The sequence below is a fragment of the Accipiter gentilis genome, chromosome 2 (genome assembly GCF_929443795.1).
Source record: "Accipiter gentilis chromosome 2, bAccGen1.1, whole genome shotgun sequence".
NCBI classification, from domain to species: Eukaryota; Metazoa; Chordata; class Aves; order Accipitriformes; family Accipitridae; genus Astur; species Astur gentilis.
The window spans coordinates 19,691,700-19,718,694 of NC_064881.1; the positions used below are offsets into that span (position 1 = coordinate 19,691,700).

General features: G+C 43.0%; 1 protein-coding gene across 1 annotated transcript; it reads right to left on the bottom strand.

The window, feature by feature from the left end:
- Positions 1-7: 7 nt before the first annotated feature.
- Positions 8-11,797, bottom strand: SBSPON (somatomedin B and thrombospondin type 1 domain containing). The gene is made up of 5 exons (XM_049824120.1): positions 11,480-11,797; positions 3,082-3,276; positions 2,415-2,505; positions 1,405-1,581; positions 8-755 (listed from the first exon to the last, which is right to left on the bottom strand). The coding sequence occupies exons 1-5, from the start codon at positions 11,694-11,696 to the stop codon at positions 638-640; spliced, it is 798 nt and encodes a 265-aa protein (XP_049680077.1). The 5' UTR covers positions 11,697-11,797; the 3' UTR covers positions 8-637.
- Positions 11,798-26,995: the final 15,198 nt, after the last annotated feature.

Here is a 26,995-nt window from a genome sequence, read left to right on the forward strand (position 1 = left end):
TGTTTAGGTTCATCTGCCATAAAGTTCACACTGTGTATTAGTGACATGTAGTTCTGAGCAAGACTACTTCCTTAACAATGCTGACTAGTCATATCTTTTTATGAAGGTGGCTGAACATGAAAAATGCAATGTAGAGCAGGAATACTTACCCACTTGTAGTATAAACAACTGTCTAGATGATATTGGGAAGGAACAAAGGATCTAAAGTGAAACCCGGTTTTAGCTCTCAAATTTTCATTTTTATTCACCCTTGCTATTTAATGATGACAGTAAATATTCTCAGACTTGAGAATGTTTGGCTGGCTCATTACTGAGTAGGAGCAGTGCCTGTAGACAGGACTGTGCAAGTAAAGAATGAGAACTTTAGGAAAAGCAGCTACTACAATTAGAAACATCAGCTCTTTAATTACAAAAGACAAACATGGAAAAATGCTTCTAGTGTTCTAATACAAAGATCGGTCTTAGCGTTTTGTATTAAGGCAGAGAGAGTTTCCCAAAATGTTTCTTCCAAAGTTCTGACTCCTTTAAAGTTTTTTTTAGGTTCCAGAAAATGCAGCAGAAACATGCAGGTTTCTTGGTATTGGTGTTAATTTTCTTAATCTTTTTGTTGTTGCTGTTTTAAAGGTCTTTTAAACTTTTATGTAAAAATAAAGCTATGCACAAGGGGACATGAACAGTGCTTCAGTTGCCGAATCTTCTTCCAGGTTCCTTGGCACTGAGAGTTGCCAACTGCTTCCCAGTGTAAGATTTTACTTCTGAAATATGACAGTAAATGAGGAATTAATGTACTGAAAACTGTATTTTTCATATTGCTAGGTTGTGTTGTAGAACACAGATTTGCTTAATAATGTAAGACTTTAATTAGCTCATCTAGCACTTAAAATGCTTTCTGGTATACAGATGGTGGATTGAGTAGCTGGTTGTACAGGTATTAAGTAGTATGCATATTAATAAATGTATGGATCAAATAAAAATCTATTCCAAATATTAAACATCTACTTTCAAAACTACTGTTCTAGAAACCAGGTGTATATGTTTGACAGGAGTATTGATCCACCACTGTTAAACCTGAAATCAGATTTGCAGGAAATACCATTTTTAAGTAAAAGCCCCCGTAACTGTAAAAAGATCTCTTGCACTACAGAGGTTGCATCATTCCTTCACAACAGCAAATAAAGCATTCAAAGCACTGAACTCTTATGTTGAAATTATTTCCCAATTTTATCTAGATTTTAAAAGCAATTTCTGTGAGAGCTGAAAGGGTAAATCTGAGCTCTACAAGTGATATGAGCCATTTCATTTTTTAGGTATACTAAATGCAGCTTTTAATGACACCTTGAGAAGTCTTAACTTCTGTACTGGGTTTTGCTACAGAAGACACAGCAGAAAAATGGCTTTCTTTACCTGTCTGCATTATGGCCATCTCCAGAACAACGATGCGTGTCAGTATTCATGGCTGGAGGCTGGCAAGCTACACACACAATATGTCCTTCTCGTAGGTACTGCATCCATCGAGCATACGGCCGATTCTCCAAAGCACAGTGATGTGAAAGTGATTCTGTTTTAAATTCCACACAGTATCTGCTCAGAGGGAAAAGTACTAAATTATTTATGATAGATAAAGCACAGGCTAGGTATACACTTCAAATGTACTTACATATCATATGTGTGGTATCTGTGAAGTGCAAGTTAGACATCATTGCTAGCAAGTCCGTTTCTGACCCTAACCTAATTAATGGATTCTTAAAAACATTACGCAAATTTTCCATTCCATGCCCTAGTCCAGTGCTTATGTATAATCTCACTTTCTGGTTGTGTTCTGTATTCTTAAATTATGTTGAAAAATAGATCTTAGTAACCCATGTTTTTACTTCTATGCTGCTAAAAGAGAAAACGGAAAAGAGGCTTTAAGAATACCTATAGGCTTTATTGTTCTGGGGAGTGCAGCATAGGGCAAAGCAGTATGAGCGTTACAGGCCCGGTAATCGCCTAATTTGAACTTCATAACCATCTCTACTGGTAACCAAACAAAATTTTTTACTGCCTGTGTCAATTAATTTAAAAAAAAGGTCTCTTGAGACCCCTCACATGCAGCCCATTTTGTTTGTTCAGAGACCTATATCTAATTACTCAGACTTAGGCTTACGGATACATTCAGCTTTGGTTTAGCATTATTTACTGTTTGCTTTCAAAAGCAGCTATTCTCAGACTTGCCATGACCCCAATGTCTAATTCAGGACAATTAGCAAGTAATAAAAAACAACATCTAGAACATGTAAATGAACTGCAGGAGAGAAAAACAGTACAAGCTATAGCTTATTCTTTAATTATTACAAATTTAATTACATTTTTCCCTGTAGCTAGCTATTTTCTGTTGAACAAGATGACCCACATGCATATGATAAATAGTTTACCCAGCTTCTTCTTTGTCTGAAGGCCAGAGAGAAGATGCTGCTCGTCGTTTTCTTTCTTTACCATATTCAGAGGTAGTTATGAAAGCAGGGACTAAGGAAGAAAGTTACGGTAAGGCAGCAAGACACAGTTGAGTCATTTCAATTACTGTAACAGTGGGTGAATGAATCAGGAGCTTGTGGATGGTGATGCTGACTGACTTCATTGAAAAAGTGATAAAATGTTGGCAACCTCAGACTTCAACCCCATTCCCTACAGCTAAGCTCTCCTTATTCAGAAGAAATATATCTCTAGACATCTAGGCATGCCATCTAGTCTGTGAGGAAACAGGATGAGCTGGAATCCTACAAGGAGCTCTGTTTCCTGTTCTGTACTGAATTTGTGTTCTAACTTTGCACAGAGATAATTTGATACTTTCTGAGGGGCTTAAATCAAACTGAAGGAATGCACGCAGCTTATTTGTTTACTTAATAGAAATTAAGAAAAGCCTGAGTAGGAAAAAAAATATAAGAATTGAATAAAGAGCAATATGACAGTAGAAGGTAAGGGTTTAAATTGTATTTTTAACCAGCTAGCTGCAGAGATGCTTTTTTTTCTCTTCATTGACGTCAGTAAAATTTATTAAGTCCCTGATGGGCACAATGTACAGATAAATCAAAAAGAGAATACCATGTTCATGGCCACAGTCCTCTCCCTGGTAAGTCAGGTATTCCAGGCAGCCAGCCTTCTCCTCTAGAGCAGGACAAGGTTCCCCACCATTTTTAGGTTCCTGTTGTACATAGCGCCTACGTATCCGCAGGTCAGGTTGACATTGTTCTGCACAGCCACTCCAATGACTCCACTCCCCCACAACACATGGAAGAGCTGCAAAGCAGTATTAAAACGTTACGAGTAGTCAAGACTTCTGTTTCATCCTAATTGCTCTCAAAAGCTTGAGTAATAACACTGTGTCTCTTTTTTTCTTGCATACCTTTATAGGGTTTTAAATGCTCTTCTAGGAGTTTGCATCTTCAAATTTAACATTCAAACCTGCCTGCAGTGGTTGGCTCCCTATTCCATTCCTTAGGGTCCAGAAAGAAACAGCTCCTCAGGGAAACCTTTCTCTACAGCTGTGGGGTTCTTCTGTACCCTTTTCTGAAGCATACGGCATTAGCCCCAAAGCAGACTAGCTCATGGGTTATCTAGACCAGTGAGTGGTCTGATCTACCTTGGCAGTTCCTACACCACCAGATTTTGTTTAAAGGCTGGAACATAAAGTAGCAGAATTAAGGAAAACTTTCAGCCTTCTTGATTCCCCTCAGATTGATTTCTAACCCCTTTTCCTCAACACTGAAATAAGTTCTACTGCCACAGCTTTGTTGCTGTTTTAACGCAGGGTGTCCTGCTCCACGGCCCTTGCTGCAAAGACAATTTTTGGTGATAATTTTGGTTTTGTTTATCAGGGACATGTGTGGAGTTGTGTTTCTGTGTCTGTATAGCTACTGATATAGACAGAGCTGTGCAACAATGCAGACATTTAAACATACTAAATAAAACATGTAAAAATGTGATTTTAAGGTCTTCTTTTGCTATTTTCCAACTATAGAATAGCCCGCTGGATATTTGAATTTTAGTTCTCACGGATCACAAACTTCCTCTGAACTTGACCAAACATTGAGGAAAGCGCCATTATTTTGCAAGTAAACTTTGAATCATAAGAAACTGCACATCCCTCAGGCAGAGCATCCATAGTAAAGGTAGAATACACTTGTACCTTTGGTCTCTCCTAACCCAGCCTAACAGTCAGAGGTACAAAGAACTTCTCTCTTCATCTGTTAAATTCACATATATTAGGTGAGTTCACTGAAGGTCTCAGATGAAGAAAGAAAGAAAAAATGCTTTGGTTTGTATTCTGTGGTGTTTTTCTGGCAACTGTTGAAACCTTTAGCCCAGTTTATGGCCTTTGACACCTTTTTGATTAAATAACACACAGGTTCTTTAGAAAAAAACTATATCATCGTATTACGTAGAGAATGAGCCCTTATTTCATGTTTGTCACTTTTTGTAAACTTTCCAGGAGAGATGTAGATAGTCTAAGCATCTCTTAGTTTCAGTTGTCTTGAAACTCAGAAATGCTCAGATCTATCATATCTGTTACCTACTAGCCATTTCCTTCCTTATTTTATTCTCTGCAGTACATCCAATAAAGATGGCATGCTCCTTGTAGTTCTCATTTATATTAAGCGTCATACTAATTTTTCTGATCTATAATTCTCCCTTCTCTTGTATTTCTCCTTTACATTCTGGCAAAAGAGTAGCTCTGTCTCAACCTTGCTAATGTAAGCACGGACAATATGCCAGATATCTTCCAAGTGTATACAAATAATCTACTCTGGAAGAAAAGGGTTTGCAGCCTGATTCCCAGAATACAGAAACAGGTGATTGACACATTATTCCTGAGTAAGAAGCTCCATAACACACAAGCCGTCACTTTATTTGTCCGTTAACACAGCACACAACAGTAAAAAACACACAGCCATTTAACATGTTTCCATGAAACTGAACTTTTCTTAGCCTCACCTCCACAAACACCAAGCCCCTGGTTTTAAAAACTGTACAGCCTAACAATTTCACTTTTAGCAGTCAAAATGAATACTACAGCTCTTCAAAACTGTACTGAGCATTGACCCCTGAAGGGCTGGATGAGGATGATCTCTGGGTGCTTACAGATGGAACTAACACAACCCTTCCAACAAGGAACTTCAAGTCTACACAGCCTCGGCAGTGAAAGAACAGGTAAGAAAAATGTCTTGCACATGGGCGTCCATCAAGAGGAAGAATCCTCTGAGAATAAGCAGCCGGTTCCCTACATGAGTAGTCCTCAACTTGTGACCTACGAGGACATTTAATCGGACCAGTGGTCCACTCCCAGTAGCCTCTTTTCCTGGAGGCCAGCTGGTAGGTGCTCCAGGTTGGTCAGCCACATTCCTCCAGGCTGCCTCCCCTCTCGTCAGTGTGTGTGTCCAGAGGGAATGTCCTCTGCCTGGACACCAGCGGCAGCAGCAGCTTTCCTGTGCATGCACGGTATGCTGCTGGGCAAGCAGGGAACGGCCACGTCTGCAGCTTTCCTTAACCATGAAATGAGACAAGCAGTCAAAACGCTGTAGCACTCTGTACTCGTCCATGCTGCTTTCCCTAATAGCATTAGCTGCTTTTTGTCCTCTGATGGGCTTGCTTTTTCAATAAAGTTACAATTAATGTCATGTAATTGAAAAACTAGCACATAGTATCTTACAAAAACAGTGTGCCTGTGTTAATATTAGAGTTTCTTATTGATATGGAAATTCCCCAGTTCTTCAAAGACTTGTTTTCACTGCACATTGCAAATAAGCTTAAAATTATTTTCCATGTAGTGTGAATCACATTTTACTCTGCTTTTCCACTCCTTTATAAAGGCAGGTCTTCAACATGATGCTTAGAGAATGGTACAAAATATATGTTATAATGAATGGCTAGACTATCTTAAATTAGTTCTGAATTGTTTTGGGTCATGCCTCTCATTAACTATCTAGTTAAATAAAGCTTTTTCTTTTCCCATGTATGCTGTTTCCCATTAGCTTGTAATGGATCATATCACATGTTTTCGATTATCTGTATGTCCTGATTACAATTTAAATCCCCAAGAAGTTTTACAGCTGTCCTGGTTTTGGCTGGGATAGAGTTAATTTTCTTCTTAGTAGCTGGTACAGTGCGTTTTGGATTTAGTGTGAGAATAACGTTGATAACACACTGATGTTTCAGTTGTTGCTAAGTAGCGCTTATCTGAAGTGAAGGATTTTTCAGTTTCCCATGCTCTGCCAGCAAGCAGGTGTACAAGAAGCTGGGAGGGACCATGGCCAGGACAGCTGACCCGAACTAGCCAAAGGGATATTCCATACCACAGAACGCCACGCTCAGTATATAAACTGGGGTAAGTTGGCCAGGAGGGGCGGATCACTGCTCAGGCATTGGTCAGTGGCTGGTGAACAATTGCATTGTGCATCACTTGTCTTTTCTTGGGTTTTATTTATCTTCTTTTTTTTTATGTTCCTTTTCATTACTATTACTATTACCATTATTACTACTACCATTATTATTATCATCAATATCATTATTATTATTATATTGTTGTTATGATTATGTTTTATTTTACTTTAGTTATTCAAATGTTCTTATCTCAGCCCACGAGTTTTACTATTTTTTCCAATTCTCCCCATCCTACTGGATGAGGGGGAAGTGAGCAAGCAGCTGCGTGGTGCTTAGTTGCTGGCACGGGTTAAACTACAACAACAGCTTAACCACTAGTTATGTACTTGTTTCAGTGTTGCAGGAAAATGATGGGACCAAACTACTCTTTCAGGAAAATATCCAAGCCCTCTGGGATTCTGCCAAGTACAAGACTTTGGGAAAAAAGAGTAAAATGTGGTAACTTCTTTGGTGTTTGTGACTCTTTTCATAAGACACTGAAACTACTGGGTTTGCTCTGTCACTACATCTCTAATTTCTTGGAGCGCTACAGACATCATAAAGCAGACAAAACCCCTGACAGAGTCTACCCGGCAGATGTCCATACTGCGCTATTACAATTCCCCTCCTTTCCTCTCACTGTGCACCTGTTCTGACCAAACTTGCCCACTTTTGAGTGGCCCAGCAGTGCCGGGCGTACAAGTGGCGAAGGATGCTGCATCCCATGCTCTAAGGAACCGGCACAGAACCACAAAGCAATCCTGGGCACTGAGGCACCAGCCGTCCATCCTGCTTAACCATTAGCGTTCTGTGGCATTTTCTTCTACTTGCTGATAAACACCTTCCCAGACAGCTTCTGCGTAGGATTTGTAGAACAGCACTGGCAAATAACATGGAAAAAGCATATGGCTCCCGTTGCCACGTGCAGATACCCGGCACTGCACCACCAGGCACTGCCCTCGGACACATCTAGGTACCCCAAGGCACATGGCACAGTCTCTGTGGCTGTGAAGGCACCGCTCTACCGGGGTGCAGTACAACCCTCAGACATTTGTTTCAAGCGTTTTGAACTAGAAAAAAAGAAAACCAGTGACAGTAAAAATGTCTTAGACCCTGCCATAGGCTAGCCAGGACAAGTGCTAAATGTAGTATGGACACCACAGTCTCTTTGCCACCTGGCCACAGGGCCAGAAAACAGTCCTGGCCCCACTTTATTTAATAATACAAGCATAGACTTCAATGCCTGATCACATGTCTTAGTTCTACCTAGAGTACCCAAAGGACAGTAAATGTCATGTAGCCCAGTTTCCTTATCTGTTGACTCTCTTCCAAGCTGGCTGTATGAATAACCTGCAGAAGTAAGAATTTCCACATAATTTAAATCTCCTATTAGCACCTTGATATGCAGATAGCATCACGTCTAACATCACATTTCCCACACGGAAAATTCCCCAACGGACTGAGTAGCTGCATAACAAAGAAAGCGATCACTTCACATCTTACTGGAACTAAACCAAGCTGACAGTCAAATATTGGTCATCTGCAGCAATACGTGGCAATTTTAGGGTCATCAACATTTAGAACAAGAAGTATGAATTGCCTTAGTCATGTGGAATAATAAGAATATTGGGTTGCTAGAATGGAATTTAGCCAGTGGGATAATAATGTCGCTCTTGCAGTCAGTAGCCATCAACTATTAAGGGACAGTACATCAGTTTTGTGCCTATTGGAGAGATGTCAAATTCCCCTGCATGACAGAGAACGGGTCCCAGAACTGACATAAAAGGAATGCTGCCATCTCTTGAAATACAAAAAGAAGTATCAGGGAGCCATAGTTACATCTTTGTGGTCTCTGTCTATGTCACTGTTGGTCCAGCTTACTTAACACAATGATGGTAGATAATGATTGAAACAATGAGAAGGATGCAAGCCAAAGGAACCTGAAGGACAGGATTTGTGCTCAGGTACCTACCAAAATATGAAAACTAATAAGACACTTGGAAGTTCAAAAATACACAGAAAAATTATATTGCTATCATATGAAACACAGCTTGAGTGGTCAGGACTTTCCCCCCACACACACTTACAGCACTGTGAATCATAGATTTTTTTCTGAGTCACACTCAATTTAATTTTTACCCATCTCCGGAAAAAAGAGGATTACAGTATCTTCACTGAATCACTGCAAAACATATGTTGTAGCGCACAAGGATTTGTGGATTTTCTCAGAGTAACCACTTCCATTCAAATGACGAGGTCATTCCTTTTTCAGGCTTTCTCATTGTACAGTAGTTTCTATTTAAAATGCTTTCTATGTTCAAAAATACTCTTTCTTCATTGTTAGAGCTATAAGGAAATTTATTTCAAAAGACCTGTAAGAAAATTTATTTAAAAGCCCTTGGACCTAGGTTCAGCAGCCCATGGACTTCTGCTGAGCCATCTATTTATAAAGTACCAGACCTATGACAACGTTTAGGCATGACAGAATTTAACCATAGCATTGACAGCTTTAGGACGCCTCTCCTTTCAGTAGTTTCTATTCTTTTGGAGCATTGTTTTCGTATTATTTGTAACACATATCTTCATTACATACACTTGAGGCACTTTACACTTTCCCCAAATACTTCGTCCTGTTAAATACTTGAAAAAGGGTGAAATGTCATTTCAGCCAGTGCTGAAATCATGAGTGGCGAACAGGCTGACAAACAAGCTGTAGCACAAGAACCATTGGTCACCTTTCTTCACATTTCTGTTTTAAATTTTTTAACTCTACATTCCAATCAGTATTTCAGAATGAATTATGCCAATAAACCCCCTCGGTGCATTAAACACATGAACAGAATTTTGAAACACTCAATGGTGAGACCTCAACATCCAACAGGAACAAAAATGACTTTAAAATTTCTGACCATGCTTGTCTAAGTTGATACAAACTCCCACTGGAAGTATTTGGAATTTCTGTTTATACAAAACATAACTTACTGGCTGCTTGCAATAGAAAGTATATATGATCATTTGCCTTCAAAGGAATGACTTCTTGTGATCAGTTCTGTAGTTTTGGGATGTATGAGGTACAGGACCACCTCACCAGGCTGCCAAAGTCCTGTCCTCCCACGCTCCAACCGTGAAAATGTCCTCCCTTTGCTTGCACTAGCATTGGTGCTCACGCAACCCGGCAGTGAGGCAGGGCAGGGAGTCAAACCAGCCAGAAATGGGCAATAGAGAAAACAGAAATAGTTTCCTGCGGGTTTAGCTCCCTGAACTGGGCCGCCAGAGACGGGCAAATTCCAGCTCTGGTGCAGGGGACAGAGAGAGACAGAGAGACTTCACTGAGACTCCATCTTCCTGCCTGGATCCAGAGCAGCCACTGTCCACGCAGGGTACAAAAGAGAGGGAGCACAAACACATCATGTCTTTCGAGGCAACCACCACTGCGCTTGAGACAGAGTACCATCTCGATAACAACAGGGCATCATCAGGTGCCAGAAGTCATGGTAAGAAAAGTGTCTAAACTAGAACTTTACAAGCACAAGGTTGAGCTTCTTTTTGAAAAACATAGACATTTTTGTTGGATTGCAGCTCCCTTTTAGTGCTAACACTACGCACCTTTATTAGCTCTCTCCTGTTATACTTGAACGTTAAAAACCATTTGATTTACTGAAAAGACACAATATGCTGTGGCTATATGACAAGCAAGCATCTTGTCAGTTGTCCCTCTGCTGATTTTCCTGAACAAAAGATCAATATATAAACCAATGCTAATTTTAAAGATGCTACCTTCTGTCAGACCACACGGTGCATGTTTTTTTCACTTCTGTTATTCTGGAGAGATTTAGCGGTGAGAGAACTGACCCTGTTTCCTCTGGAGACCTGGGGTCAGAGCTCTGCTCTGCCGAGTCTTTCTGTGCAGCTTTACATCACCTAGGACAGGTCTATGCCGTCCGAGAGTCGTACTCCCCTTCCCAAACCTATGTGACTATGTCAGCAGGGTGCTGAGCCTGCTAAATACAGCAGGCTAATTAGCTGGCCTGTGCAGCGGAGACTGGTGGCTTTTTGGCTGTAGGCTGGCGTGCGTCCAGCCAGCTGGGAAGAGACGTTAGGCTGAGCGCTAGTGCGGCACCTGCAAAGCGAAGGCTGTGTCCCTCATCGCAGATGGAGGGAGGGAGGACAAATTGTGAGGACTGCGAAGGGTAGAAATACCACGGAAAGGGCGGGTTTAAATACCTACAAGGCTGCTGGGTCCAGTTTGGTAGAACTGGGCCACTTTCTCCTCCTTGCCACGGCTCCCCTGGGAGCCAGGCCTTCCCCCACAGCCTGGCAGAGGACCCTCTCACTCATTCCCCTGTGCTCATTTTGAAGTCCTTGCCTTGACGGTGGATCCTTGCTGATTCCTGCCGCTAAAAATGAGGACAAAACCTCACCCTGGGGACATCCCCAATTATTTCATTGGTAATTTGTTTGGGAAGACATGAGGAATCACCTCAGAGACACGGACGGCGCTAAGTAAATGTCCCTGTCGTCTCCGTAATCCCACACCCCCGCTGTAACCGATGTGTACTCGGGATGAGCGTGAGTGAAAAGTAAGTAACATCACGTTTCAGAGGGAAAGTAACTCCAGACTGGCAAACCCCAGGCACTGTACCACAGCCGATCCAGAAACCTTGCAAATGTCCAGGGCGGGAAAAGTCTCGCTTCCCACTTCTGTGCCTGCTGCTGCCCGCGCACATCCCCAGCCTGGCCCCTGCTCCTGCCCTCGCCCCGAGGCTGGTGACACCGGGGAGAAATTTGGCCTTGCAGAGCCCCCTCACAGCCGAGACCCTTACCGCGCGCACGACCCGGCTCCAAACCCCGGGAAAACCTCCAGCCCGCAAAGCACCGGCAGGCAACGAGCTCACTCTACCTAGAGAAAGGGACGGCGCTGCCCGGGGGATCCCCGCTCCGCCCGCCGCCCACCCCCTCCCCTCGGTGGGCTCGCTCCGGGCTGCGACCCAGCCCGACCCCCCCCCCCCTCCCCGCCCCGCTTCCTCCGGGCCGGGGCCGGGGCCGGGGCCGGGGCCGGGGCCGGGGGGGCGGACGCACCTACCCGGGCACGCCTGGCCGTGGTCGTGGCAGCAGTCGCCGGCTCGCCGGCATCCTCCGTCGCAGTAGCAGGTCCCGTAGCCGCCCCCCTCCCTCCAGCCGTGGCCGACGCAGGCGGCGTCCCGGCCCTCGCAGCACTTTCCCGAGCAGCCCGGCCCGGCCCCGCTCCCGGCCCACAGCAGCCCCAGCCACAGCGCTCCCGACAGCGCCGCGCCGCCCATCACCGTGCCGCCCCGACGTGAGGACCCCGCCACCGCTCCGCGCTCCGGCCGCCACCGGCGGAGCGGAGCGGGGCGGGCCCGGCGGGCAGGGAGCGGGGGCGGGGGGGCGGGGGGGCGGCCGGCGCGGTCCTGCCCGGCCCTGCCCGGCCCTCCCTGCCCGACCGGGCAGGGAGGGCCGGGCAGGGCCGGGCAGGACCGCGCCGGCCGCCGCCCCCGCTCCCTGCCCCGAGGGGCCCCGGGCAGCGGCGGAGCTGGGGGTGTGTGTGGGGGGGGTGCCTGTCCCCGGGGGTGTCCTGCAAGGCGGTGTCCCGCACGGGGATGTACCCGGCAGGATCTGCGTGGCAGTGCCCCGCCCCGTGATGTCCCGCACGGTGGTGTCCCGTGCAGGGAGGTCCTGCGCTGCCATGCCCCGCGCAGCCATGTCCCACGCAATGACGCCCCGTCCAGCAGTGACCCACGCAGCCGCGTCCCACAGAGTAGTGTCCCTCACTGCAGGGACCCGCAGAGTGGTGGCCCGAGATGTCCCCCCCAGCGGTGTCTCCTACAGCGCTGGCCCTCACAGCGACGTCCCACGTGGCGATGACCCTCGCAGCAACGTCCCACAGAGCAACGTCCCACGCTCCAGTGACCCTCCACAGCAATGTCCCACACAGTGATGTCCCTCCCACACGACGAAGTCCTGCACGGCAGTGTCACAGCAGTGGTAAGCCACGGAAAAATGTCCTGCACGGCAGTGTCACACGGCCGTGGCCTGCACAGCAGTGGCCCTCACAGGGCTGATCTGCATGGCGGTGTCCCCCAGCGGTGCCCTGCACAACGGTGACCCACACAGCTGTGACCTGCACAGCCGTACCCTGTACAGCAGTGACTCACGCAGCAGTGACCCACAGAGCTGTCCCAGAGTGTCCCCATCCACCTCCACACAGCCCTGCAGGTGGGGACGACCCGGGGCCACCGGACGTGGTTTATTGGTACAGGCGCTTTCTCATTTCAGGGCGCATCCCACACAGCCAGGAGCGTTTGCTTGTGTTATGTTTTTCATTTTCTTTCTTCTTCTTTTTTTTTTTTTTTTTTTTTTTTTTTTAAAGCTCTGTTTCCAGGACAAACAAAAGAAGCTGTACTTGCAGGTGCACAAGGAAAGCAGGATGGATCCCCAAGTAACTTCCTAAAACACAAAGATTTGGATTCTGGTTTTCAGTTATCTCCAGTCCTAAGAGGTTTTCGGGATTAACGGACCTGATCATTTTAGCCAAAAATCAAATCCCAAAAGTAAGTGGTGAGGTGACTGCAAAAATATGTTAGCTTTGCACACTTCAGTTTGCAGATACTAAGGCAAGAGACATCTGGTCTTACAAACAGTAAGACAGTAACAGTCTACTATATTATCTGCTACATGTGGGTACTTGGACCCCCTGAGATAGCTCGGGCCAGCCAGAGTTTAATTTCTTTTAGCCATCACAACGTTGCTGTTAACATGTTGTTTAAATCCCAGAGGACTGGGTCTGCACTGTTATCCAATGTGCCACTAATGAACTCACTGGCATGTTGCCAGCCTAAAACTTGAACCCGTGAATAGGGAACGTTGGGGGAGTTCCTGTGGTGGGTGAGAGGAGAACAAGACTTGCAGCCTGCCTTGGTAAAAGGCAGTGTGAGAGCAGGAATGCCTCTTTATGTTTTCCTTTCCTTTATTGGATTCCTGTGGTTCACCTGAAAGGCAAAATATTAGCAAATCAATGTAGAAACTACATTTATAAGTGGGTAAATCATGTGCGGATGACTTACGCTAAAGGGATAGGTCAGTAAAACTTGAATGAGTTTGGAACAGATTAAAGAGAGGTTTTGTCTTAGTGGATATGTTTACAGAAAAACAAGAAACTATGTCTGCAATGGTCCAGTAAAAGAAAACAGAATAAAAATGAAAAATGTTAAAATTTCTACTAGACGCAGTAAAGCAGATTCTTCAGAGCGACCAGAAAAAAGAATCTTAATTAAAGGAGAGAAGAAGCTCGCCCAGTTTTTTCCAGCAAATACTTTGGTTTTTTCCCTTCTAGTTTAGTTCCTCACTATTAGGAATAGCACTAGGTAACTTGTGAGTAAGAAGGACAGAGAAACACAGCAATGTGTCCTTGGGCAATGAAGCAGCATTGAAACCCTTACAGGCAATTCCAGCAAAATAGGCAAAGATTTCTTTCTAGTTTGACATGAGATGGGCCACAGAAAGTAGGTGTTGTTGCTCATGCCCTGCTTTTGGTTATCTTTTTGTCATGCAGATAACTTTGCAAGGAAAAGCAGTTTTGGGCAAGGCTGATAAAAAAAGGCATCTGTAGGTAAACTTAGGGAATGAGCAGAGCCCTTGCTCTCTTCCTCATAAGCCACGGAGGAGCATTGCATGGAACAGAGGTCATCAGTAATCTGTTCCACATGTGCCCTAGGTGCCGAAATACTTCTTCGTAATCCCAGAGGTGAGGAGAAATCTCAGGACTGTATGGTAGTCCTTCCAAAAGCAGGTGTTGCTGCTGGCTCTGAGATTTTGAAAACCATGGTCTAGCTCAAGTTGCCGGCCATTTTTGTGCTTTTCTGCCATTTCTGTTCTATTTTAGTTTTGGGTACTCAAAACTCAAATTCCCAAACTAAAACATAACTGCAGTATTATAAGGTAAGAGGGGAAAAGAAGCCAAGACTGTGAAACGTGTTTTTCAACTAATTTCTCGAATGAGTAAATGGTTCCAATAGTCTTGTTCCATTGTTTTCTTATTTCCAACCAAAGTGTCCCCACTGCCTTACATGGAGTTCTCCTTGGTTTGTAATACCACAAAGACAACACCGAGCCAAGAGAAAGAGAAAGCCAAAGAGAACTAGCCTGTATTATTTACCGTGCTTACCAACTCTATTATTCACCATGGTTATTTATGCTCTCTCTGTATAAAGCACGTAAAGCAGAGCCAAACTCTTACTCTCTGTCCATTCCTACGGTACACGTCTACCCATAATATTAGGCAGATGACTGAAAACACCTGCAACTGGGAAAAGCTTCAGGCTGGAAGCAAAATACATGTTTGATAGTAAAATACCTCTCTTCTATTTTTCAAGTTTAACTTACATCCACAGTGACTTTGAGGACCTGATATAAGGACCATTCAGCTCAACTTCAAAGTCTTTTTCAAATATATTATCTGTCAGCCTGCAGCATTCCACATGCCCACACCTCCTCACGAGCAAAGTCTCTGGAAGGTCCTAACTTGCACAAATAGAGATCATTTTTCTTTGCTGCTAAGAGGTTAATCCAATGGCAACAAAATGAGAAGACTTCAAAGATCCTGCAGGGCATTTCTTTTTCTTTTAGACCCGTGTTTGCACACAGCTCTATTTATTTTACAGAAATATCCTTCTGAAAGCAACCTGCTTACATTTTGTATTGAGACAACACGGTGACTGATGTGACTACAAAGGCTACAGCCTGTCTCCGTCCTGCTACGCAGTATCAGGCTTCCCGGGAGCACCACAGTCAGCTACAACTTGAGTTTGCCGTAAGGGGCCCTTGTTCCCCTTGTTCTGAAAAAGTAGACTTTCTCCTGATAAGAAATAATCCCTACTAAGGTGAATAACCAAACCATGGTGTTTGCTAGTGTAGCTGACAGCTTAAAGCAACAGCAGCATTTTGTATGTAAGAAAAATTAGGAGTAATTTGTCTTCACTAACAATCAGCCTGTAGAATAACACAGTAGATGATACATAAAAGAAGGTTTCTATAGTTTCATATCCCATGCTGTTACACAGAAAGCACAGCGCTGTTTCAATGACTAGCTCGAGCTGTTCTATATCGAATCGCTCATAAGAGAACAAGCGGAGTATGTGGCTATATTTGAGAGAGGTCATTTGCTGTGCAAACAGCCTTCCCCTTCTACCCGCTTTGCCCTGGCAGTCGTGTCCGTTCAGCCCTGCCGTGGGAGACACAATGGTTTGCTGCGTCTCAATTACAACCATTGATTTTGGTTGGGGTTGGTAACGATGCATGAAATTGCTTGAATTCTAGAGGTTAGTGGGAATATAGCAGAGCTATCTATCAGGATTTTTTTAGCTGATTTTTAAAGGCCTTCACCCTCCCTGTAAGTTACTGAAGAAATGTCCAATTACGCAGATGAACACAGAGCTGCTGTCGAGCTTCCATGCAGAAAAAGTCAGGCAAATCTGTATGCCCAACCTAAGTGCATCAGGGCTGGAAAACATCCTTTTCCTGGTTTTTTTCCGTGAGTTTCTCTTTTTACAGGTGCAGGGAGCTGAACTGAAATGAAGCACCTGAGCCAACATGAGGAAGGGGAGGTAGCCCAGAGCAGGGCAGGCAGAGGGCAGCAGCACTCCCTCCACCAGCAGCAATTAACGATGAGACGGGCTCAGCTAGTGCACATGGTAGAACATCCCCCTTATTCTGTCAGGCTACAACTACATATTCTGTCTGAATAAACAGCCCATGGCTTATGGAATAATAGTATCGCAGTCATAAGTACATTTTCTCATGTTAGTTCTTATTTTATCTTAATTCTAAATGCTATTATAATCTAGAAGCATCATCATGATGCCATTCCAATTTTCATTTGTCTTAGTGACATTGAGAACAATATTCCCCAGGGATCACTCACAAGGGAGCGTGCCGAGCACCTGGCTGTGTTTGAAGAAGAGCATTTGCAGCATAACCAGTGATGCATAAAGTGATGAGCTTTCTAACTCCTGGTCCTGGAAAGTCAGCCTGTTATTCAGACAACCTGTCCTGGTTCTTCAGGCCAAATAGGACACTCATGCTTTCAAAGGCTTTGCTCAGATGTGAAGGCATCTATTCATGATGTGTGAGGAGCACAATCCACTTGACTTGAGTTTGTTAGCTATCTTCCTGCAGGATTTACCAGGTAGCTTTACTTTTTAAATGCACGTGATAAGCCAGAGTAAGAGAAGGTGGCGGTTTAAGATAAGCACTTTCCAAACCAGAACTGCCTCTTATAAAATAAGCATCCCAGGATACTATTCCACTTACTTCCCTGTTTCTCATGCTTTTGGGTTATTTTGTTCGGTAGTTATAGACTCCCTCTTTTCTGCAGTTATGACTAAATCAATTACTTCCCTTCCTGATGGGGGAATCATTATTGTCATTTTAAAGGTAGGAGAAAACGATACTGAGTGATTAGGGCCCCTATCCAGCAAAACACTTAAGCACTTGCATAACTTGAGGCACATAATAACCCCACTGTAGGACTGTTCACTTGTTCCAAGTTATGCAGTCTTGGAGGATTTACTGAACTGGGGCCTCCTGGTGTGCCCGAGGGGCTCCCTGAGACGCAGCTCCCTCTACCTCGGCTGCACATTGCAGCCACCGGCCTCTCCTTGCACAGCCTCAGAGCATCCACACTGTTCTGCCAGATCTAGGGCAAACTTTAGTCCTGGTTTAGGCCCAGTCAGCTCCTTTGTCATCAGGATATAAAGCTGAAGAGATGAATAGCTTATCCTCAAATTTGTTATTGAAATTTATGCAAAAAGTGGCTAAGACTGTTTATTTCTCGTTAACTCCAGATCAGATTTGCCCTGCTGTTTTAAACTATAACCAGTATCAGCGTAGTCCAAAACTCAGTCTGTTTATTTCTTTCTCAGTTATCACAGCCAGCAGCAAAGATTCAGTATCTTGGAGTTAGTGGATTATTTTGATGATGGTGCGTTTTGCAGAGAAGAATGCAACTCCCCCTCCTGCAGCTGATGAGTGTGCTCTGCTAGCAGGAATAAACACACTTTTTTTTGTCAATGAAGAAAGCAGGAATAACAATGAGTTTATGAAATTAGGGCACTGAACTGTTGAGAAAGAGAGTCGTTTTTGTGATCATAATCCCATTTTTAAAAACCTCTGCCAATCTTTCCGCTGGTCTGATGAAAAGGTGGATTTTGCTGACTTGAATAATTTGAAAGTAAATGATGATTCTGGTGTACACTGGCAGGCAGAGGAAACTGTTTATATAATTCTGGGCTTGCTAATAACCTTCTTCATAGCTAGAAAGGGTGCCAGGGAAGCTGCTGGCTATGTAAAAATGCTTTCCCATTTCCTTGCCTTTATTGTTTTCTGTCACAGCTTGTTGGTTGTTTTAATTAGTTCATGAACTATTTTTAGTGTCTGTAGACAAAAATGTATTGTTCGAGCTAAAATGAGGCCAGGTACCATGAAAATGTATTCAGGGAAAAACATTTGGAGCCAGAGCTTGTCTTTGGCTATGTGCAGTGAAAGTTTGCGTGCTTAGTCCAATTAGTTACAGCCATGTCACTTCACATAAGAGAGTGTAATTCTGTCACTGTACAGGGCAGATTTTGGCTCTCAGGCTGCAGAGAAATATTCTGAACTGCACACATCTAGCGTCTGCAGCATGTAGAATATTCTGGATTGTTTTGTCCATCCAAATTCCATTCATATCTTGCTGTTTAAGAGCAGAACAGTGAACAAAGCTTTTCAGTCAGATGAAGGACTTAGGCAAATGTGATTTTTGATAAGGCACCTCTTTGTAACTCATCTAATCAACTCTAAGAGACCTTAGAGTCCCTGCATTGTAGGCAGACCATACAGTACCCTGACTACTACCCATGTGTTTACACACGTGTGCACACCATGCAGGTAAAGGTGCAGTGAGATTTTGTGAGCCCTAACTCAATCTGAAGGAAATAGAAACAGCTTTTCCATATGTAACAGTCTCAGCTGAGAGGCAAGATATGGAGCCCTGTCATTATCAGTTTCCTGCAGAATTTCAAACCAAGCTCAGAGTCTTGATCCTTTTCTTCATGGTTGCCCAAAGCCCAGTCCCACACTATGCCTCTACTCTAGTCAATGTTAAAATTACTCTAATGCGATGAAGGCTCCATTACCAAGGGAGAGATAATCTGTGTGGAAGTAGCATCCATAATGGGAACCGTGGAGGAATCCACCAGAAGAGCTCTCCCAAGAACCAAGCACCTTCTGTATGTCAGGTACTACTCCATTCTTTGATCTTGCCTAAATAAAAAGAAGCTTGTATGTTTACCAAAAAAGACGCCCAAAATCTACCAAAATAAGTCACTACAATGTGCACACTTTCCCTGTTAAAAAAAAAAAAAAAAAAAAAAAAAAGAAACAACAAACCAAGAAAAGACAAATATTGCTCATGCCATTAAATAGACATGTGGAAGTTTATCCAATACTATGGTAACCAGAAAAGCAAGACACGTCAAGTTTAGGATCAGTCCTAGCTGCATACATGAAATGCGTCCTGATATTATTTTCAGTAAAGGAAACCAACTATTTCAGAAAGAGAGAAAAAAATATTATCTCCAGTCACCTGTCATCTGTGCAATGCAGGCTTTAGCACTTCACCAGATAATTCCCATGCAGAGGCAGATGACTTACAGTTAAAGTAGCTCTACTTTAAAGTAGCAGGCATTTTCAAACTTTTTCACATTATGGGTCCCTAAAATATTCCATTAGATGCAGAGACCTCTCCAGAAAACTCACAATATCTAGTGTACAAAAATTTACCTTTCTTAATCAGCTTAGAAGCAGCCCATAGAACAGCCACACAGGTCACAAGCTGATAACCACCGAAGCAGAGATCACTTTCAGGAAGAAACTGGGCATTGGTTTAGAGACTGGAAATAATAGAGAAGTCGCTGGATCCTACAGTAATCCAAATAGCTGTGTTTTCATATGTGTTCGGCCATGTTTTCAGCCTCCCACTCCTGGATCCTGCCAGCAGCATAACTACCAGACCTGCTGTAATCCGCTAGTGACCTTTAGCTGGAGTGGGACAGGGCTGGATGACAAAGAGAAGAGAGGGTGAGGGGATGAGTCCCGGTGCTTGGTTTGGTTAGAGGGTCTGCTTTAGGCCCACCATGGCGCACTCTGGTCTTTCAGCACCACGGGATTTGAGTATATTCTTCTACCTGCAAGTACCAGGGTCAGGACCTGAACACCTTCAGGGGATGTGTAGGTACCTCTGCAGGGGAGGGAAGCTCAGAAGTATGCAGTTAGTCCAGTTGTTACCACTTTCTTCTTGTGTTCCGATCCATCTTCTTAGCAATATACTTTGACTAAGCTACCACAGAACCACAATACGTGCATGTGGTAGAAAATGAGCCTCATCATATAAAGCCAAGAAACCAATTAACCTGGCAGACTTAGATCTAGTGGAGGATCTAGTCTAGGAAGTTCCCTCCGTCGCCACCGTGACCTTCAAGGCTTCTCTCAGGAGCTTCTCTTCAGGTGTCCTCAGGACTGCATCACCCACTAAACAGGACTTGCTTCTCCCTCCTACCACCTTCTCCACTTTGCTGCTTCTGCCTGCGGCATGGCCAGGTGCTGCCCAGTGGTCCTTTGCACTCACTGCACTTGCAGGACATGACGGGTTTGTGACATGTGGGCGGAGGCAGCCAGGTGAATTGGGAGAAATTTTCCACAGAGACCCTGAATGACTTATCACCTGGTACACTCCCATCTCCAGCTTTCAATGTTTTCCTTGCGGAGGTATGTGGCCTCTCCAGACTCGCAGAGGAGTGCACGTGAAGGGCCTGGGAGTGCGTTGGTGTTTTCTTAGCACTTACCTCGCTGGGAGGACTATTACACACTTCCTTTTTTGGCCTACCAGTAACGGATACTTCCTTATTTATAGAAACGCTAACTAGAAGTGCAGGCAGGAGCGGCGATCACAGTATCAAAACGCCCTCTTGCTGCAATGTAAATATTCTTGAGGGCTTTGCAGTTCCACTTACAAAACCTGTGTATTGTTTTAAAGATAAATAATACAAACTTCAAAGAAGAGGTCAATCCCCAGTCTCAGCTGGCATCACTCCACATGACTTACGTGGAAATATGCTATTTTACACAGAGATCTGCCCTTCCGTGTTTTGCCTAGTTCATGTACTCAGAAATTTTCTGAGAGCTCTGCACTTCATAAAATGGCCCTGAATTAATTTGGGGTTCCTCCTGACGTGTAATACCTGCATTTCCTCTCCCTTTTTCAAAAGGCATGTTCAAATATTATTAAAGAGGCTTGGAGGAGCCTTCTTCCCAGACAGCAGCTGCAACCAGTGAAGGAGGGAGAGTGACAACCGGGGACAAAGAGCGAGAAATAATTTTTTCTGCAGAGGTGTTGAGTTTGCCTCCAGTTCAGACTCTGGACACGGGATGGATGCATCTCTTTTTACTGCTACTTCAGTAGTAACAGCACCAAGCCTGGCCTGGTGTACATGCAGCCTGGGAACCTCTTTGTCACCTAAAATGGATTATCCAGAGTGTACAGAACGTTCATAAAGTACTGAATAGTGCTAAACAGCACAAACGGTTTATGCAGCCTGAGGCAAATTCTCTCCAACACAAATTTACTATTGTGCCATTTTTAAAAATTTTGTTCTTAATATCACACAACTGCAGATTGTAAATTGGATACGAATGGGCGATACTTCATTTCCTTCAAGGATACTTCAGATGGGTTGTAAGATGGTAGTAACTAACTCCTAGACTCTCCCAGTACATTTGCTTTCCATTCCCACCCAGGTTTCCGTGATGCTTTGGAGAGGCTGGATAATCTCCTTGAATAACTACAGGTATTTAGGGGCCATTTTAATGAGCTAAATCTTTAGATTACTCTTAAGAATTAATTAACAATTTACTACCACTGCATGGTTAGAAGAAGAAAGAGGCGATAAATGTGGCTAGGCTTTACATTCTGTTGGGGCGTCTGTATGGCAAAGGCAGATACAGCCCTGAACTCAACAGCAGGCAGCTCAGCTTTGCCTGCAGCAAATGAAGCAGAACAGCCATCTCATCAGCCAGTGCCAACAAATGTGAGGGCTTTTCCCACCCGGGAAACCCACTTACCCATGGGCCTGAATTTATCTCAGTATCTCTGCATTTAAATGTATGTATTATAAGTGCAACTACATAATATTAAAGAGAGAATTAATTTTGTGGCTACATTGTGTCTTGATTTGTTTATATCTTTCTCTTAAATGCCTTGTTTTGCAATCTAACTTGAAGATGTGAGTACTTCAGCTGTATTTCTGACTCTCTCTGGATTCCCATATTGGCTTAGTTACAAAGAAGATGTCTCCAGGGCAGAGGATACCCACAGTTAGGCCTCTCTGTATGAAACATGTTTATCAATTCCTCATGCAATTATCTGCACATTAATTTGATTGTAGACCAGCACAGCCTGCCTACAAGTTTGATGTTGAAATTCTTTACATCAGCTTTGTGTTCAGCTAGAGATATAACATATCCATGGAGAGCAAAGCTAGATATACTGCACTTAGTGCACGGAGAAGCTTATATTTCAGAAAGGAGAACAATTACTTTTCACATGGGATCACATTCTGGTTTTATCCACAACTCATGAAACTCACAGAACTGTCCTCCTGCTGCACTGAATATATATCAATGCAGAATGGGCCGCCAGGAGTCTGACAGTGGATTTAAATTAAATTGAAGGATTAAAATTTGTAAGTTTTTGTACACTTTAACTACATTAGCTCCAACAAGAATATACTGTAGAGACTGTTTTGTGTGACTTTCAAAGATCCTGAACACCTACATTAACCAGGCCACCCGTTCATAACTATGCTTTCTGGCTGACACCATCAGTCTTGGAGAGATCTTTTTGTTCATCCAAAGCAATCAAAAATACAGCAGTCACTCATATGGAAAAAAAACCCCAACCCCTACACCCATTTTGGATGCCTTCAGATTTACAGCATTAGGAAAAGGTTTGACAGCACCAAGTGTTTAATCAGCAAAGGGATTATAGTTATCTTCACAGCACGCACACATCATTAATGTTAATGGGAACTGCACCTCCAAGACTCGCCCTAAAATGCTGGCTGTAAATAGCATCCCAGTAGGATAATTAAAAGTCTGGTAGAAATACAGCAAGTTCCAACAAACATTTTCTCCCAGGGTAGGTGACCAGAGAATCTGGAATTGAAAAAAAATAATCAGCAGTTTGCCTGAGATGGGTAGTGCACCAGTTTTACAAACAAGCTTTTTCCAACTTAGGCGTAATTTTAGTTGGTATATTTTGTTCTATGTTTCTTAGCCTACTTGTTTTTTCCTTCATTTCTGTAATCCTACTTGACCTGAAGTTCAATGCTGGGCTATGTTTGCAATCATTATTATATCAGGATTGCCAATTCCTATTTCTATTTCTCCCATGCTAACTACTGGGAAAGAAATATCGAAACTGTTAGCAGAATTACATCTTTTTTCTCTCTTATTTATTTCTGCTCAGGCTTAACAGAAATCCACGTTTCATCACTGGACTGCATTTGCTGGAAAAGAGTATGTCTTCTGCCAAAACTCTATCTTCTAGTATTATGCGGGCACCAACAGATAAGTACAACAAAACTGATCTGCCTCATTTTCTTATTTTGCAAAGACTTATGATGGAGGTGAAGCTAGGAATGAAATCAAAATAATCATCTAATACCCCGTGAGGACCAAACTACACTGTCAGAAGGAAATAACCTCTAGACTTTTAATGCCCCATAAGTTATCCGATTTTGAGATGACAATGTTTGCCCAAGGGGCAAAGTAAGCCGTGGGAATGGTTTTCCTAATCCACAGAGGTTTTTAAGTTTCTAGGTAACATTATAGACCTTGACATATTCTCAGCTGATCTAAGATGTTCACAGAGAGGCTCAGAGCTTATCCAGTAACCTTTGAAACTCCATCACTGACAGCAAGAGACTTCAGACTTGTTCTCCACCATTTCCTTGTCTTGGCCTCAGAGAAAAAAAAAATCTCCCAGCATATTCCTGAGTATGCATGTTCAAATGTGTGCATGAGACGAGTGCCTTAGCACAGGATGTAAAAGACTTCAAACAAAATGGACTTGATTATTTATGGGGAAAGGAAAACAGCTTTGGAAGTGATGCCACAGGCAGCAGCTGATTGTTTCTGCTGCAAAACACAAGATTTTTAAGCAGATTTTTCTACAGTTTTTCTAGAGGAAAAAACAGTTTCTTAAAATGGAGATTTTCAGCCCAGCATGCATAAAAGAGCCTCTATCCTCTTTTCTGCAAACACTTAAGGGGAAAAAAAAGAATGTCTCTTTGTTGTGTTTCTTGGTTTCTTGACCTCCTTACAAATCAACTCCCATCCTCTCTGGAAGTGTCTTAGTAAAACAAGTAGTGAACACTTTCCTTAAATGGGTTTTCATTTGTCTACAGAATAGGACTTACTGTACACAAAAAGCAGATTAATCACTTGTACAACTCCACTGAAATCAATGGATCCTCTCAGTTAGGAATCGGATCCCAAAAAAAGCAAAAATAGGGTTCTACTTCTTTATACATCATCAGATTTAAAAATGTAAGATCAGTACTGCCCCGCACAGCTCAGTTAAAGCAGCAGGACTAAAACTGATCCCCTGAATGAGTAGCATATGGCTCTGTGGTACACACAGAGAAAACGTAGCACAAGGCAGTACTAACTTCTGGTTGTGCTCTAAGGAAACAACGTAGTACAGATAGCATGTTTGTTAATAGGACTGAATTATTATTGGTGCTAAAAACCAAGCAGCTAACAAGCAGAGAGCCTCAGGCCTATAATGCTGCTGCTGCATCAGTGTCAGGAATGAATCTCTGCAACAACTGATGTTATGTTGGAGAGCCTGAAGTTTGACCATAAGCAAGAAATACAGCTCCCCAGAGCCATTTGGCAAGCCACATCACACTTTGGGTGGCTCTGCAGGATCACTAATCCCCAGTAATCTCTGCCAGGCTAGGGAAGATACTGTAAATGGCCTTTTTCTGTCAGTCAACCCAAGTTTATAAGGGGTTTTATAAAGGTTGCAACTGGCTATGCAAACTCCTTACACAACCCTCATCACGGTGTGAGCTACAAAAAGTGCTTGAATACCATCTTGACCTCAAGATGAAGTGGCCTTAAATAGAAGATCTTCACCTTCAAAAGGACAGAAACAAAAACTACCAGCATTACTCTATTACTCTTGGATCCAGACATCATCCTTCAGCCCTGCACAGCAGTAGCGTTCCCACAGCTACCACCGAGCATGTCACCCAAATGACCTCCCAGTCTGGGAGCCATCTTCTCCATACCTCCGGTGCCACCTGCCCCTCCAGCATCTGTGTAGCTCATGTGCTGCCTCTCCTCTTCAGCTCTAATGCTTGCTCTAATCCCCTCACCCATGTTGTTCCTTCGGTCTGCACACTGTATGAAGAGAAACAAGCAAAACAGAGAGACAGGATCCTGCCATAAAATGAAAAAGGACAGAAACTGCAGATGCCTAGTAAACATGGAAAGAAAATATGTTCTAAGTATAAGCTTAGCAAAGCATTTGTCTTAGAAGGGATTTTAACTGCTCAATTAGTTATCAAGTATATAATTGCTTTCTGATGAGGAAAAAAAAGCTGTTTTCCCAGCAACAGTGAGTCTAGTAATTCTGAACTGCTATGTGTTCGATTGCTCACATCAAACAGCTAGTTGTGTATCTGGACTTGGCAAGACACTTACACACAGTAAACAGTTATTTTTGACTTCACTGCCCCCATTTTGTTCCTTTACAGTGGCAAAGTAAAAGACACAGCAGTAGTCATTAGGCATTTGCCCACACTAATAGATCAATGCACTTTCTGTTCCACTAAAGGATTTCATGTTATATTGTAGAAAGTCTTAATTTTCTTCTTCCTTAGTTTTTCAAGCACTGATTTTTTGCTTACTGTCAAGGAAGGCAACGGTGAATTTGCTTTGTGACATAGAAACTCTTTAAGCAGTGGCTTGAGATTTTCAGTGAAGTGTATATAACTCTCTGCTACAGTAAGTAACAAAACCTTGTGTTGGTAGCTATTTCAGCCTGTTAATTTGATTCCTATCAAGATTTGTCTTTAATATAAAATTAATTTGATTTAGGCAGGTGGAAATAAAATAAAGCAAAGACTAAATGAACACCTTAAATATCTGTAGAAACAAATGAAAATTTAATGATATTTTGCATTCTGGTAGCATCAAGAAGCTAATGCTGAGCTAGATACTGTCATGACTTGCAAACAGTTTTTTACTATGATTACACTCATTTTTACTACAGTAGTACAAAGCAGTCTTAAGGAAGAAAAATGAATGCAGCCCTTGGGCTTTCTGCTTGGCACCTGGTGGAGGGATTTACACCTGCAGGAAGCGGATAGAAAGCACTGCCAAGAGAGAGCCGTCAGTTCATCTGCTCTGTTTTTTAAGCCTAGTTTGCACAGGTTGGAAGGGTTTCCTAAAGTGCAAAGTGGTGGAAAGGCAGCACAGTTAGAACCAGACAGACTTTGTTACCCAGACAAAATTGTAATATCAAGGTCCAGTTTAAAGAATAGCTTAAGCTTTTTTTAAGACCATGCTTCTGCGAAAAAGGTAGTCCTACCTTTCCACTGCCATTGCAAACATATTTCTGCTACCACCCATGTCTGATATTTGGGACGAACAGAGAGCCAGGTCAGCTTACTGATTCAGCTAAATGTTACCCTTTTTTTTCTTTTTTTTTTTTTTTTTTTTCTTTTTTTCCGTGGGCTGATTTTCAGGCAGCTGTGCAAGCAGATCCAACAGCTCTGAGATTGCATAATTGCTAGTGCTAATGAGAAAGACATGGTGGGCACACACAACTAGAGCACAGATGATTGCACAGGCATTTTTGATGGCAACATGACCTTGCGTTGGGTTAAGACACCACCTGTAGAAAGCATATTGTGATGCTGAATATAACTTGGCAATAGAATTGCCATCATGTTTTAAAGATAATGAGTATACAGCTTTATATGCTATTCATCATGGTGCCATATTTACCCTTAAATCTACACTATTTTAACTTATCTAATTGTATTAAGTCTGTACCCCTCACCCAATAAACTCACTTTCTTGAATAAATTGCAAAAATTTAATTGAGCTTGCTAACTTCAACTTCTTTTAAACATTTAACTTAGCTTGATAAATTCAGCTTCTCTTAAACATAAACAGAAACACAGTATTCAGTATAACTTCTGAATATTTCAAAGTAAAGCCAGTAGCAGAAGTTCATCTTGGTAAGGAGGCAATAAGAAAAAGATTTGTCTATGCCAGCCAGCTTCTAAAGAGCTACAGGCTTATCCAGTCTGAGAATATCCAAATTTCATTTTGGTAGAAGAGTACCCTCTCTTCCCTTGAACAACCCCATAAATGAGCACCCTATTTTAATGTTGGAGACAGCGAGAGCTGATTTTGCAATTTGACTTCATGGGAACTCTGAGCAGACCTTTTACAAGATGCTTGTCTTTCA